Source organism: Chelonia mydas, chromosome 8 (genome assembly GCF_015237465.2).
Source record: "Chelonia mydas isolate rCheMyd1 chromosome 8, rCheMyd1.pri.v2, whole genome shotgun sequence".
Classification (NCBI taxonomy): domain Eukaryota; kingdom Metazoa; phylum Chordata; order Testudines; family Cheloniidae; genus Chelonia; species Chelonia mydas.
The window spans coordinates 46,122,815-46,139,277 of NC_057854.1; the positions used below are offsets into that span (position 1 = coordinate 46,122,815).

A 16,463-nucleotide genomic window follows, 5' to 3' on the forward strand; every position below is an offset into this window, starting at 1 on the left:
TAAGACCTGTTATCTTGTTTTATAGCTTGTCTCTAAAGTTCTGATTGCAGTAGTTTTCCTTGAACACAAGGTCAAACAAAACAGGGCAGAAGTTACTGCAACACTTCTCCCTTTTGAACTGGTTCCCATAGCAGTTGGGATCTTTTATTGCTCAATATTTATCTTTGTACACAGAAGAGGCTATATATATATATATATATATATATATATATATATATATATATAATATGGAACTCTTGCCTATTGCTTTGAAAATGTTTATCATGGTGGTTTTGTTCTGCAGAGGACCATTTTGGAGACCATCACAAAGCAGTTAGGGAAGGACGGGAGATAGCTTGTGCTCAGATTTAAAACAAATGCATCTTTTCCAACCTAATTTACATTTACTGCACATTACATTGATTTTACATTACGGGCCGTGGCAAAAGCTAGTTTCTGTCAATAGTGAGCCTAATTGTGCTCTCAGTTACATCTGCGTAACCTTCAATGATTTCAATAGGCTTGTACAGGTGTAATTGAGGGCAGGATATGGCCCATTATGTGCTGGAAGAAGTTTGTTTTAGGGACTGGACACTAAAGATAGCTAACCAGAAAAACTCTATCCTGTTAAGCAATGACTAATATGCTGTTAATCTAATCATTTGTGTAGACTATGCATTTTGTTACAGCAAGTGTCCATTCAGGCAACCATCAACAAAATGTATCACTTTACCAGCTACAATCCTAACCTTAACAAGGATTCAATTTACTATACAGCAGTTTTAATTTAGTACAGGGAATCACATTAAATGAACCATATTAAAGACCTAATTAGAGGGCAGCCACATTAAAGTGAAAAGGAAAATCTGTTTTCCATCAGCTTGATAGAACACAAAACAGATCTGTGTAGCTCTGTGTTATCCTATAGTGTGTTAATCAGATACAAGGTGTGACGGAAGCCAGTGACAAAGGGGACCCCTGATAGGGAACAGGCATGCTCTGATAATAGGCCAGTTAATGCTTCATAATGTTTCTGTGGTTCAATAGTAAACAAAGCTGGATGTAGGACTTCAAAAAGGATGGCACATTCCATGCAGAATCAAACCATACATCTTCCATGACGCTCCAGGATTTATGGAAACCGAATGCTTAAGATAGTGATGTCAAGGGAGCTCAGAGGAGAATAAAGTCAGCCTCTGAGCACTCTTCTCGTTATATAACTAAACTTGCAGCATTTGAAAAACATCAGAGAGACTGACTGCACCCCTGCTTGCCCAATGATCTGATATTCAAGAAGACTGACAGACTTCACTTTAGAACATCCTAGTGGCTGTTGGTTTGTGCCATAACCTTCATCGTTTTTGTACTTCATTTCTGAGGGAATTCATTGGGTAAAGAAGATGCCCTTCAAGTAAAGAAGGTTTTTAATGGCTCAAAATTAATCTCTTCAAGGACATTATAGACACTATTGGGTTTGCAGGGAGTTGCTTTTCCTTGATATTTATTTTTAGTTTGTTACCTATTTTCTTCTTTAGTTCTAGTTTTATGGTACTAAATTTTCTCTCTTGTGCCGATGTTTACTTATACAGTTTTTTCCATAATTGTTCACTAAGGTATTTTTTGTACCATCCCCTGGAAAAGCCAGAGGCTTCATACAGGAATTATTGATTGAGACTCCCTGGCCTATGTTATGCAGGAGGTCAGTTGCTAAATGATCATAACGGTCCCTTCTGGCTTTAAAATCTATGACCACTGCCAAACACGGATCCTAGACAAAATGGACCTTTGCTCTTATCTGATATGGTAATTCCAAGTCAATAGACTTAAACTGATTTTGAAAATATTAGAAAAGCACCAAAATTACCTGAGGGCAGGTGGGGAAAAGTGGGGTTTAGATGGTTAAAAAACGTACACAATTCAATCAAGAGACAACCAGATCCATGCCAATTTAATTCACCAGTCATCTGCTAGTATCCTGAGGTTTAAGGAGGAGTATTTAGGGTAGCATGTAGTTCATCTCATGGAACTTGTTGTAGTACATGTGGAGTGTTGAACTTCTTCTGAAAGAAACATACCAAGAGATTAGTATGTTCTGTGGATGCTTTTTTATGTACTACACTAAGGGGGTAGTCAGGGTTGGGGGAATTTAAATTGATGATATCTTTAGAATGATTAATAAAAGTCCACATGTCCCCCTGCTACATCTTATAAATAGCATGGTGAATTCAGTCAGCTCAGATGATAGTGTGGAATTGAACTAAAAAATCATGCAAGTGAGTCTCACCAAAGATCAACGTTCTTTAGAAGGCATTAGATTTTTCTATGTGCACCCTGCTAAATCTGCAATTGGGAACTTAGGAGCAATGATGGTAGTTACTGGGACCTTTTGAAAGTAAAACAAGCCAGTGTAAAAAATACTCAACTCTCCTACAAATTAATCCGATTTGCTATGTTTAGTTTTTCCCCTTCTTGTCATCATCGTTTCTGGGAATAGTTTTCTTGGGATTTACAGAATGGCCTCTGGCAGTTACAAGGTGTTTCTCTAAAGCTTGAAAGGAGCTTAAGGCTGCGGAGGGCTGACATAATAGATAGCCCACGCAGACACAGCAAAGGAAATGTTTCCAAGATACTGGTCAGATGTCATCACTGAAAGTTGCACCCTTTCATTTTTCACAGGTCACTTTATAAATCTTCTCAGAGATGAGTTTACCTTTTCCAAGGAGTTTATTTTTCACTGCTAGTTCTAATTTTTCTTTTAATTAAAAGTGAGAGGGGAACGAGAAGAAAGAACTCAGCCCAGGCCAGTGCTCTTTCACCTAAGTATGTGGCATTTTTATGCAGCAATCAGGAGTTCAGGTTGCAGTCTTGGGGTCTCGTGATTGAGGCCATCAGGGACTTTAAGTATTTTCAGATCCAGCCTGGCGACCAGAGTGCTGTATGCACACAAAGCCATATGGGAGACCTGGGTTGAAATCCTGATCTCTTGCTCCCCAAGTGGAGGGGAATCCCAGTGTGGTTAGTTTACTTGCAGACTCAAAGAAAAAAATCTTAGATGTATATTTTACAAAGTGCAAATTTGCACCACAAATATGTCCGTAGAGGCCAATGTAGGCAGGTGCTGTTATGCAGACAAAACTACACAGGATCATTTTAGGGGAGAAGACAAGATGTCACGTTTATTATAACACAATTTAACTTATGACCAATAACTAATATCTAATACCTATGTGTGTATACATACACACACACACATACACCCCAAATGTTCTGCAGCTGCTGTATAGTTACCAGTCCTGAATGTGGCTTGAGTTCGTAGCTTGTGGCGGTTAACTAGCCAGGAAAGCCAGGCACAAGGAAGAGCTGGGTCTCTGTTGGGCATGCACCGATGCCCTTCCATGTTGGCAGCAGAATGTCACCCTCCAAAGTCTTCCATCTCATCCATCCTTTTTGTAGGCTTTAGTTTGAATCCAGAGTCTATCCGTCTTGCTGTGTCACGCTGCCTCTAGGTTCGGTGTGATTGATTACCCGTCAGATGCAGACATGACTTTCAGCCTAGGACCTGGCTTTGATGTTTCTTCAGTTGTACTTTTGTTCTTTTCTTTGTAGGGTGGATTCTTCTTGCTTTGTCAGGGCTGTTGTCTGCATCTTCAGCCGTTGGTGTTTACACTTTATTTCATCAGGACAGGCTGGGGCTGGAGGTTGATTCCATTGTCCATACATACCTCATTCACACATCTAAACTAAACTAATAAGATTACAGCAGGGTTTTGCAAAAATGAAGGTTGCAGCAAGCTTTTACAACATGGAGTGAACATTTTAAAATGGAGTTTGGGACAAGTTAAAATGGAGTTTGAGTTACAATATGGACAAGTGTAAGGAATGGCAAACAGTGAACAGAAGTTACAATGTTGAAACAGTGTAAATTTCAGCGACTTAAGCAGCAATTGGATTGAAAGTGAAACTCAGCCAGTTATTGGGGTAACTGGTTTTATGAATGAATGTTGTTTCATTCATAAAACTTTGCTTATGAAGTTATATTAATAAAATGAACAATGAAAAACAATTTCATTGATCAGTTCTAAAGTGCTTGTATTGATGTTGTGTCAGAGTGGAAAGTCCATGTTCGGCCTCATGCCAAGAGAAACGAACTGCCATTCTTCCAAGTAAAACAAAGGTCTAACCTCTCCATTTCCAGTGGAATAATGGTTCTGGTGTTGCACGGTGGTAAATTCCCCATGAAGCCTCAGAGACTCAAGGTAATTTGATTGGTTGTTTTCAGAGAGCCACCTGATGTGGGGGAAGGAACACATCTCTTCTCTTAGGGTATGTGTAAATAGCAAAGAAAAACTCACTGCTGGCCCATGCTAGCCCATGCAGGGCTTGGGCAGTGGGACTGTTTCATTGCTGTGTAGACTTCTGGGCTCAGGCTGGAGCCCAAGCTCTGGGACCCTCCCACCTCGCAGGCATAGGCCAGCTGCGGGTGCCTAATTGCTGTGCAGACATACCCTTAGGGACTGATACAGCACCTATTGAAATCAGTGAATTAGGCTGTTAGAGTGTGGAGAGGACTCATTAGGGCATGCTTCCATTTCAGAGAAGGAATGTCATGAAATATTATTTATGAATATTTTATTGATGCATGTATGTTGCAGTTGACAGGCCTCTGGTAACCACTGTGTATCATTTAGACTCTGCTGTGAACCTGTGCACAGATGTGATAGCTGGCTTTGGAAATACACACACACATTTCTTGAGTCTACCACAAGGCCTCTCTTACCAGAAGTGTTAGCAAGTTTCAGCATGTAGCTTGTCACTGAAGAATGACCACAGACGCTATCTATCCCAACTTGGATTTAGCTCACCTACTCTGATTTCTTTTTCCAGACCAGAAGAAGAACGCTTTAGCTCAAAATCTTGTACCTTCCACCAATAGAAATTGGTCCAATAATAGATATTACCTCATCTACCTTGTCTCTCTCTCAAACATGTTGGCATTGAAAGGGCACTTTATACTGTAGGGGAAGATGTGTACAAGACTGTTCTGTTGCTTCTTCTAAACCAGCAGTATCTCGCAGCTAACTTCAATATCGGTAGACTGTCACTTTTTTGTAATACTCCTGTGTAGCCAGCTTTGGGAATCATAGAATCATAGAATATCAGGGTTGGAAGGGATCTCAGGAGGTCATCTAGTCCAACCCCCTGCTCAAAGCAGGACCAATCCCCAATTAAATTATCCCAGCCAGGGCTTTGTCAAGCCTGACCTTAAAAACTTCTAAGGAAGGAGATTCCACCACCTCTCTAGGAAACTCATTCCAGTGTTTCACCACCCTCCTAGTGAAAAAGTTTTTCCTAATATCCAACCTAAATCTCCCCCACTGCAACTTGAGACCATTACTCCTTGTTCTGTCATCTGCTACCACTGAGAACAGTCTAGAGCCATCCTCTTTGGAACCCCCTTTCAGGTAGTTGAAAGCAGCTATCAAATCCCCCCTCATTCTTCTCTTCTGTAGACTAAACATCCCCAGTTCCCTCAGCCTCTCCTCATAAGTCATGTGTTCCAGTCCCCTAATCATTTTTGTTGCCCTCCGCCGGACTCTTTCCAATTTTTCCACATCCTTGTAGTGTGGGGCCCAAAACTGGACACAGTACTCCAGATGAGGCCTCACCAATGTCGAATAGAGGGGAACAATCATGTCCCTCGATCTGCTGGCATATTACTGGTGTGAGGAAATCAAGTTTTACTAGGCTTTTCATTAAATAATCTATAGATGATCATGAATCTTAACTCAGGATCTGAACACACCAAACTTCAAAAAAGTTTTGAACCAGATCCAAATTTAATAGCTGGCCTTCAGTTCCATAATGGGCTGCTCCTAAACCTCCAAACTTGAAGTTCAGTTCAGGCCTGAACTTTGTATCTTGGACTCATCTTCTAGAATCAGTATTGCTGTTTGTTTTTGTTGGACACCCAGTATTAAACATAGAAAGCAGTTGTACAGTGAGGCCACAGATTGCAAATGAGTCTTAAATTATTGGAATAGACTCCAGGGATGCTAAACAGAAAGTTGCTTACAAATTAGGGTGTGGCAAAATCTGTGCTGGTAGATTTTATCAAAATGTTTTGAACCTCTATTTGCCTGCTTAATTTTCTAACCCACCAAAGGATGGCTTGTAGTCCTTTTTCTGTTTTGTCCTCTGCTTTATAATGTCAACATTTCCAGAATCCTTTCCTGAGTTCAAATGCACATAGCAAAATTCTGTATGCCACTACTAAGGAAGGGAAGGAACTGTTTAGGGTAGTACAGGGAGGTATCATAAACAAAGGTGATAATTAAGAAAAGAAAAATCCAGGCTGACTAGATACGGGAAAATTCCTACTGGTGAGATTTTCTTTCTGGTAAGGTCTCCTAGACTGTGGTGTAATCTCCCAAGGGAAGTGATGGGAGTCTTGTCGTTTGGGATGTGGGAATGTGGGGGTGAAAGGGCTTGAGGGTACCCCACAGGGAAGAATTCCCAAGTGCTCCTTCCTGGGTCCAAAAGAGTTTTTTTGCATTTGGGTGGTGGCAGCATCTACCCATCCAACGTCAAAGAGAAGCTGTGACCTTGGGAGTTTTATACAAGCCTGGAGTGGCCAGTATTAATTTTTAAAACCCTTGCGGGCCCCCACCTTCTGCACTTGAAGTGCCAGAGTGGGGATCAGCCTTGACACTATGGGACAAGGGCTCCTGCATGTAACTTCTCCATGGCGCAATCAACAAAGTTTTTCTACAGTGGCCCATTTAGTCTTGATAGTCCTTCTTGGTGGGTGGGGAGCCACTCTTCATGCCTACGTTCACAAGTTCAGAGTAGGCATTTTTACAATTGTAAAGCTATCTTATAGCACGGGATACAGACATAAAAGTAAGATTAATGCATGCAGCAACATACAAGCATTTTATAGAGTCTAAACACATTCTTACAAGTCTAACACCTATCTTGAACAATAATATATAGGTGAGCTGGTCTGGCTTTCAGCTATAAATTTGTCGGTGCTCAGCTAACGCCTACAGACTTGGCAAGAGCTGGCACCCGGGTTGCCAATGTGTCACACGATACTTGCAACATGTTGCTTTATACAGTCAATGCACCGTCAAGTTAAACAAAGGACTTCAGTCTCCAAGGCTGTCAAGCTTGTGTCTTTCACTAGCATAAAGTTCACTCACATTTACCTACAAAAACCAAATAGCTTCTCCAGTGCCTGGTTAAAAACCTGCTTGGCATTTTTAACAGGAATATGATGAGGAGTGGGCTAAGAAGATCCAGAGTGAGAAATTCCGATGGCACAACTCTCAGTGGCTGGAGATGGTAGAGAGTCGACAGATGGACGAGAGTGAGCAGTACCTGTATGGGGATGACCGCATTGAGCCCTACATCCATGAAGGGGATATTCTAGAAAGACCTGACCTTTATTACAATTCAGGTAAGATGATAGAATATATTCAGTATCTGTCCACACCTTCTCCTCTTTTAACATATCCGAACATGGGACCAGATTCTCAGCTGATTGGTTGCAGTGTAGCTGTGCTGACTTTCACTAGCTGGGGATGGTTATGTTACCTCATGTTATGTTGTAATGTGTGTTGTGTTACTGTGGGACTCTGAACAGCACATTCATGATCTGGCAGATCTTTACAGGAGCGTTTGAAAATGTAGTGGAGAGTAGGAGAAATAGGCTATCTACTTCACACTAGCTTATTCAGCAGGCTCATACGTATGTATGTAAAACTGGCCTGATCTTATAGAATTATAGAATCATAGAACTGGAAGGGATCTCGAGGAGTCATCTAGTCCAGTCCGCTGCATGTGTGGCAGGACTAAGTATTATTTAGACCATTCCTGACAGGTGTTTGTCAAACCTGCTCTTAAAAATCCCCAGTGATGGAGATTCCACAACCTCCCTAGGCAATTTATTCCAGTGCTTAATCACTCTGACAGTTAGGAATTTTTTCCTAATGTCCAACCTAAACTACCCTTGCTGCAATTTAAGTCCATTGCTTCTGTCCTATCCTCAGAGGTTAAGAAGAACAATTTTTCTCCCTCCTCCTAGTAACAACCTTTTACATACTTGAAAACTATCATGTCCCCTCTGTCTTCTCTTTTCCAGACTAAACAAATCCAATTTTTTCAATCTTCCCTCTTAGGTCATGTTTTCTAGACCTTTAATTGTTTTTGTTGCTCTTCTCTGGACTTTCTTCAATTTGTCCACATCTTTCCTGAAATGTGGTGCCCAGAACTGGATGCAACACTCCTGTTGAGGCTTAATCAGTGTGGAGTAGAGCGGAAGAATTATTTCTCGTGTCTTGCTTACAGTACTCCTGCTAATACATCCCAGAATGATGATTGCTTTTTTTGCAACAGCGTTACACTGTTGACTCATATTTAGCTTGTGATCCACTATGACCCCCAGATCCCTTTCCGCAGTACTCCTTCCTAGGCAGTCATTTCCCATTTTGTACGTGTGCAACTGATTGTTCCTTCCTAAGTGGAGTACTTTGCATTTGTCCTTTTTTAATTTCATCCTATTTACTTCAGACCATTTCTCCAGTTTGTCCAGATCATTTGAAATTTTAATCCTATCCTCCAAAGCACTTGCAACCCCTCCCACCTTGGTATCGGTCGCAAACTTTTTAAGTGTACTCTGTATGCCATTATCTAAATCATTGATGAAGATATTGAACAGAACTGGATCCAGAACCGATCTCTGCGGGGCCACTCGTTATGCCCTTCCAGCATGACTGTGAACCACTGATAACTACTCTCTGGGAACAATTTTCCAACCGGTTATGCACCCACCTTATAGTAGCTCCATCTAGGTTGCATTTCCCTAGTTTGTTTATGAGAAGGTCATGCAAGACCATATCAAAAGCCTTACTGAAGTCAAGCTATACCACATCTACTGCTTCCCTCCATCCACAAGGCTTGTTACCCTGTCAAAGAAAGCTGTCAGGTTGGTTTGACATGATTTGTTCTTGACAAATCCATGCTGACTGTTATTTATCACCTTATTATCTTCTAGGTGTTTGCAAATTGATTGCTTAATTATTTGCTCCATTATCTTTATGGGTACAGAAGTTAAGCTGACTGGTCTGTAATTTCCCGGGTTGTCCTTATTTTCCTTTTAATATATGGGCACTATATTTGCCCTTTTCCAGTCTTCCGGAATGTCTCCCATCTTCCATGACTTTTCAAAGGTAATTGCTAATGGCTCAGATGTCTCCTCAGTTAGCTCCTTGAGTATTCTAGGATGCATTTCATCAGGCCCTGGTGATTTGAAGACATCTAACTTGTCTAAGTAATTTTTGACTTGTTCTTTCCCTATTTTAGACTCTGATCCTACTTCATTTTCACAGGCATTCACTATATTAGACATCCGATTGCCACCAACCTTCTTGGTGAAAACCAAAACAAAGAAGTCATTAAGGACCTCTGCCATTTCCACATTTTCTGTTATGCCTCACACCACCTTCTTGTGCCCATAGCTGGTTTGCTTTGCAAATGAAACCAAATAAGTTTTTATCCCTGTTAACCTCCTGGAGCTGTGCAGCTATGGAAGTTGAAGCTGGATTCTGTTTTGCCTTGCGTGTCAGTTAAGATCCAACTGTGACATATTTGTTTCTGAGGGTGATGTAAGACTTAGAAAGAACCCATCTGGATGTGCAGATCCCTGTTTTGCTGGCAGCCAGAAAAATCATCTTTTGACTTCAGGATCTGAAGAAGAGCTCTGTGTAAACTCTAAAGCTTGTTTCCAACAGAAGTTGATCCAATAGAAGATATTACCTCACCCCCTCTCATTTGTCTAATATCCTGTGACCAACACAGCTACAACAACACTGCAAATAATTGATTTGATATAAATGTCCTACACAGAGAATATATCCTAGAGATTCCTGTGGTTTCCTTCTCTGAGTAAAACCTTGCTTAAAAGCTATCTTTTTACACATTCTGGTTTCCATTTTTTATAATTTTTTCCTTAAGAAAAAGTATTTTGTCACTTGAAAATTAGAATGGCTGTGGTCACAAAAAATGATGATGTAAAAGTGGAACCTTCTTACTCTATAGACTGGTCCCTATGTGTATGCAGTCAGTGGTTTTAAAGAAAAAATAAGTGTTTGCTAACTTTTACTCATATCAGTAATGCCCAGCCAAAAGTTCTGGGAGATGAAATGGACTCTCTTCATCTCTCACATCATTAAAGATTTTGCAGTTGCAATTTAGCTAGAAACACAGGAATTTCCAAACTGGATCTGACCAATCCATCCAGTCCAGTGTGCTCTCTCCAGTGGTGGCTATTGTCAGCTGCTTCAGAAGAAGGTGCAAGACACCCTGCGGGAGACAGTTTTAGAGTATCTTTCCCACAGGAGAAGTTTCTTCCTTAACCCTCTTTAGTTAGAGGCTGGCTAACACCCTGAAGCCTGAAGATTTATATTCCTGAAAAAACTCTTGCAGGGAGGGAAAGCCTGGTTATTCTTACCTTCTATATAAATGTGCAGTCCTTTGCTGCTGATGCATGAGCTTAGTTTGGGTTTCAGATCACAAGAAGAATTTTTAAGAAGGGTAATAATTTAAAAGACAACCCAAAAACCTTTCTGTTGTAAACTGGATACATTTTATCTGAAGTTACTGAGAGAGAATAAATATTGAAGTCCCCAATGCCAGTTTTACAGTTACTTTCAAAGTATGTCAGCACTATAGTGTGCTGATGTACAGATTTGATTATATATGTTAGCCATAGCAATACTCATGCTTTATAGATATATTTTTTTCCTTTTTGAACACTTTATCTAATTGCACTGCACCTATATGACAAACTCTTTGAGCAATTCATAGGATGTTACAGGGATCTCTTATTATAGCAATGCTTTTTGCACTTTCTGAAGTGAAAGATGTGAAAGCATGCCCGTTGTAATCTTCCCTTTCCAGAGTTTTGCAATAGACCTTTGCTTGTTTCAGTAGACCATTTCTTTTCCTGATAGTGTGTGTTAGAGACAGTGTGTGACCAGTAACTTTGAATTTCCTGGCTTTCAATCATTCGTGTTACAGACGTAATATTATTTGAACAGAGGTTTTTGTGTTGGAATTGATGTTTGACCGGGGGAGGAGGGGCAGATTTCCAATTATATGTTCTGCAGATGTTTGAAAAGTCTTTTTGGTTTTTTTAAGGTAGAAGAGTAAATGATTATATTCAAAATACAGATTCACTTTTTAGTTTCCTTCTGTCAAGGGCCACTAAGGGTGTGTTCTTGAACTCTGTTAGATTTATATTCTTGAAATGTGGTCAATGTTACACACAATATAACTCTGAAAAGACTATGGATTATTATACCAACTGGAATCTTTTTTTGCAGTTATATAGATTTCTGAAGGACTATTTGTTCATAAGTTCAAAAATCAAAACTTCATTCAGTCAGAACCAGCTTATTTATGAAAGTTCAGTATGATACTTTTATGGATGACCTGCTCTCTGATTGGCCGAAGCAAAATACACATCTCTTCTCTCAACCAGTAAGAATTCTGCAAATCACTAATGACATGAGTTATTATTGTGGTGCTGCATCAATACCATCACATAAAATGACTAAACCTACATCAGAATCTAAAGAGGACTCTAAAGTAACTTTCCATGAGTTCAGTGTTTCCTCAGCTTTGAATATACACATCCTTAATTTATGTCGAATATATGTAACAACAGATATTGATTAACCTGTAATTGCATTCTATGCAACTGACACTGTGTACTTTTATATTCCTACAAATTCATACATTTGTTGTCCATAACTCCGAGCTTTATGGTTTGAATGCTAGTACTGTTGACTGAAGAAACCTTAAGCAGTGCGTGGTTACTTCAGTATCAAAGTTAAAATGTAATGCTTTTTCCATTGATAGGGATGAAAAAAGTATTTAGATATATAACAATCCTGGTTTTGAGATAAGTTTGACATAAAACTTAATGTTTACAATATGAAATTACTTAATTTGCATATTTAAAATTTGAAAATATCTTTAGTGCAAAGATGCTTAGGTTCCATCTTATTTTTTTGTTTAACAATTCAGATAGAGAGAAAGAGAGACTCAATGTAAGTATTAGTACAATTAAATCTGTTTTCCTTTGAAATATTTTACTCTATATAGCACACTTGCCTTTTGCCTGTATCTGAACAATGTGAAAAGACAGGATTATTTATTTGTCAGAATATTTTCTTGTCAGGTTCTATTCTCTCTCATGCTGTACACACATGTATGCAATTAGCTGTACGCTCTTCCACCGCATCTTACACTTCTAAAAATGCTGTCTGATCATGGCTAGCATTTTTCATTTACAATCTGTTACGTTGTCTTCAATCACTTTCCCATACGCTATTATCTTCTAAATGAATCTCTGTAGCACCTCATCAAATGTCTCATGGAAATCTAGATGTGTCAGCTCTATTCCTTTTATCATTTGTCACTACATTATCTTAAAAAAAAAATCAGGTAAATTTGTAATGCAAAGAGAGATTTGTTTGAATGCCTGAGTCGTCCTCTTTAAGCCCGTGTCTGTAAGTAACTTTCCATTGCTTCCTGCTTAGGCAACTTTAGTAGCTTTGAAACCACAGAGGTTAAGCTAAGTGGCCTGTGATTCCCTGGATCTTATCTCTTTTACTTTAAAGTGGAATGGCATTTGTTACTTCCTAGTCATTAGGAATCTCTCTGTCATCTGTTAAACTATTAAAGTATCAGTCAGAATGCATCTGTTTCTTCCATGGGTTTTTTTTTTTATTGGAATGCTTTCTGATCTGTGAGGCTGGGGACTCACTTTTAAACGCTGCCTCAGACTCTCGTTGTTACTGTATATTTTAATGGAGATAGCCTTGTTTTCTCTAATAAAGCCTGGCACATCTTACCAGGTAAAGAACTGTGCCCTTTTTATTAACAACTAATGTACCAAGAGTGTAAGAATAGCAATAATGATAAACAGTGCTTTCATTTTAACTGAAATAAATCTGGAGCGGTGGACTGACTCTGGATTTACACCATGCAGCTTTTTCTTATCGGGTGTGGAGCTTGCCAAACCTATTGCAGCAGCCTCATCAGCCAGATTTAGAGACCTCAGACCACCATCCCATCTGGTCAGAGGGCAGTCGTCAGTGATGTGTGACACTGTCTTTGGCCATCGCCACATGTGGGATCCTCTTGTTGGCCCCAGGTATGAAGGCTCACATTGGGCCTGTCCCATTCTAAATTGATTCAGAAGGACCCATGAATGGCATGGCAAGTCAAAGCCAGGAACACGCCTGGTCGGTTCAGTTATAAGAGATTGGTCTGCAGTTGACATCAGAAACCATTCTTCACACACATCGACATTGCAAAGAAATCTGGGCAGGGTAGGTGGGCCCACAGTGGGTGCTTCGACAACAAGCACGTACTTGGGTCATCAAAGAAGTCTGTGTATAGCGACAGGTTTCAGAGTAACAGCCGTGTTAGTCTGTATTCGCAAAAAGAAAAGGAGTACTTGTGGCACCTTAGAGACTAACCAATTTATTTGAGCATAAGCTTTCGTGAGCTACAAAAGCATCCGATGAAGTGAGCTGTAGCTCACGAAAGCTTATGCTCAAATAAATTGGTTAGTCTCTAAGGTGCCACAAGTACTCCTTTTCTTTCTGTGTATAGTGGTATGCTCGGGTTTGCCCTCATCTTCTGGCTGTAACATCCTCATGGCAGATGCATGGAGGAGTGATGTTACTTAAGATAGGAAACCATGGCACTGGTGTGGGTTGAATCATCCCAGTTGCGATGCATGTGGTTGAGTGTAGTTGTGTGTCAGCTAACTTGACATGGGCTGACTGCGGTCAGACCAGAACAAAATATTCTGCTGCAGAGTAACATAGGGCTAAACTGGATGATCGGAGAGTTTGAAAGTTTGTTGCCCATGAAGTGGCACACAGGGTTTTTTAGAATGTTAAGTGTCGTCACCTTAGCTGCAGTTTACCTCAGATGGCTGAGATATGTGAGAGATCTAGCTAGGGTTTCTTTGAGGTAGATTGGGTGGAATTAATGTTTCAGGTGATGTCAGTCAAGAGAGATATTCAGTTCTTGGTCTGCTCTGGCATTGTGAAGATGGAACACACTCGTAAATGCCTTGGTCACACTGACTATAGTATTTGGCCAACTTAATCAAATCAGAGTTTAGGACATCTTCAAGTTCTAGGAATAACCTTGCTTGGACGCCTAAGCAAATGTCATCTGCGTATGTGAACATGCAGGACTGGGTGAGCAGAAGGATATTTGTGAACAGGTTGAAAAGCTTTGGTGCCAGTACAGAGCCTTGTGGTAGATTGTTGGTTTCTTTTCCACATGCTAACTCTGTCTCCCATGTGGAAACATCTGTTGCAGAAAAGATCAACAATGTTGACTACCCATGCTGGGAGTGCTCTTGACAATTTGACAAAGAGCCATGTGTTCCACATCATGTCATATGCTGCTGTCAGATCCAGAAATATGGCTCCTGTCTTCAGGTTTTTCTGAAAACAATTTTTGCTCAATGTTGTCAAAGCAGCACTTGATCGCAGGTGCTCCAGCCTCTCCAACTCTGCTTGCTCCATGCTGAATATTGACTCCGTTTCTGGGGAAGGATCAGATGCTTCAGAACTTTGAATGGCACAGACAATTGAGATATCAGTCAATCACTTGCAACATTATGTGGGCTTTCCCCTGGTTTCAGGAGAGCAATGATTTTTAATATTCCCCATGTCTTTGGAAGTCGCTTTTCGTTGACCACACAGGTGAAAAACTGTGCCCGCCACTGGTGAGCACAAACCTTGAAGTGCTTCAAGAACTCTGGTGAAATATTGTCATAGCCAGAGCAGTGCTGCTCTTAATATCACTCAGAATTTTGTCTAACTTGGTGGCTGTGAACGGCTGTATTGCTAAGTGGCATTTCTCTGATGGAACTGACACCATTTGTCATTCTCATTTGGAGATTTTGACGCATTCAACAGCTGGTGTAACTGAGAGTAAATTTCCTGCTGGTGTAACTGAGAGTAAATTTCCATAATTTCCTGCTCTCTTCTGTAAACCGGGTAAGGCTGTGATTCCTTTAAGGCGTCGTAGTGACTTTATAAACACATGCACCTACTTTTACCAGTGGTGAATGTAAAAGGAACAAAGTAAAATTACTCTTAGCTAAGGAACTGTCCATTTCCTAGAGTTCCCCAGGAGCCTGTCATATGAAAATTATTTTTTATTTAGGCTAGTCTTATGAGGCATTAAACTACTGGGAAGGTGGGGGAAATCAAGTCATGAAGTTGCCTCCAGGAACAGCCTCAAAAAGAGGGTGGGGGCTAGTGGTTGAAGAATCAAGCCATAGGTTGCCTCACCATTTTTATTCCACTGACCTGGAAGTTGGTGTTTGGCTCTTTATTTACTTCTTCTCTGGTCCCACTGCTGTGACGGAATGGGCAGGATTGGACCTTGTACATCTCTTCCAGTCCTGCTGGCAAAGGTGTGAGGGATACAGCTCTGAGCTGTGGCCCATCACAGGAGCTGTGGATTGGGCTGTGAGTGGTGAAGTCTGCTTCAGGCCCTGGTGAGTCTCTTGTCTTATTGAGCCAGGAGCTGGCCTTGTTTCTTGCTGCTTGTCTTTGATCCCTAAACTGACACAGATTGCTGACTGGAGCGTGCCTGGGATAAAGCAGCACTTGCTGTGTGGCCTGCTTTTCTGGCACCCCCAACAAGCCACTGTCTCTCAACCTCTGTATTTCTTGTCTCTTCATAGATGGCCTGATAGCCCCTGATGGAGCAGTGAGTCCAGATTTCTTCAGTGATTATCATCTCCAAAATGGAGACTTAGTCGGGCAACATCCCTTCTCCAGCAGGTAAAGCTCTCTTTTTGGAAAGAATTTATGTAATCAGAAAATTACTAATTCAGGTTTCTTTTTAATGCTTGATTTACATTTTTTCAACTTGAGTAACTTTTTTTCCTTTCCAAAACATAAGCTTTAATAGGGTTACATTTTAAAAACATACTTGGGGCAATGATTTACATCGAGAAAGCAGGTTTATGGAAATCATAGATCAAAACTTGATGGTGTTTTGTCACACTGGAGGATCCAGTTTTCCTTTTGACTTATACATTTCTTCTAATACATTAATGTATGCATAGTATTTCCTGATAGCTTTCCAAAGGCAATAAAAATGGAATAGAAAACTAGAGCACACAACTCATTACATGTTATGACAATTATTCAAACACTATTCAGGCATCATTGTTTGGAAATGTCTAAGGAGACGCTAGGGGATTTGATTAACTAGCAGAATTGTTTCCAGTATTCTTAAGCTGTTAAAAATAAGTTTCTCAGCTGTCAGGATTGTTTCCTGATTTTACTCAATCTTCCCAGCTAACACTCAGCTTGATTACTGATGTCATATGCTTTGAAAATCTCGTGGATGGGTGAAAGATGTCTGTCTTT

General features: G+C 40.3%; 1 protein-coding gene across 5 annotated transcripts in view; it reads left to right on the top strand.

Annotated features, from left to right (window-relative positions):
• The window catches only part of KIFAP3 (kinesin associated protein 3), a 124,781-nt gene that overhangs the window by 69,532 nt on the left and 38,786 nt on the right, over nucleotides 1-16,463 (top strand). For all 5 annotated transcript variants that reach the window (XM_037907272.2, XM_043521339.1, XM_043521340.1 and 2 more), the window contains exons 18-19: nucleotides 7,249-7,438; nucleotides 15,770-15,869. In XM_037907272.2, coding sequence (XP_037763200.2) covers nucleotides 7,249-7,438; nucleotides 15,770-15,869 — 290 coding nt within the window. The remainder of the gene's footprint in view (nucleotides 1-7,248; nucleotides 7,439-15,769; nucleotides 15,870-16,463) is intronic.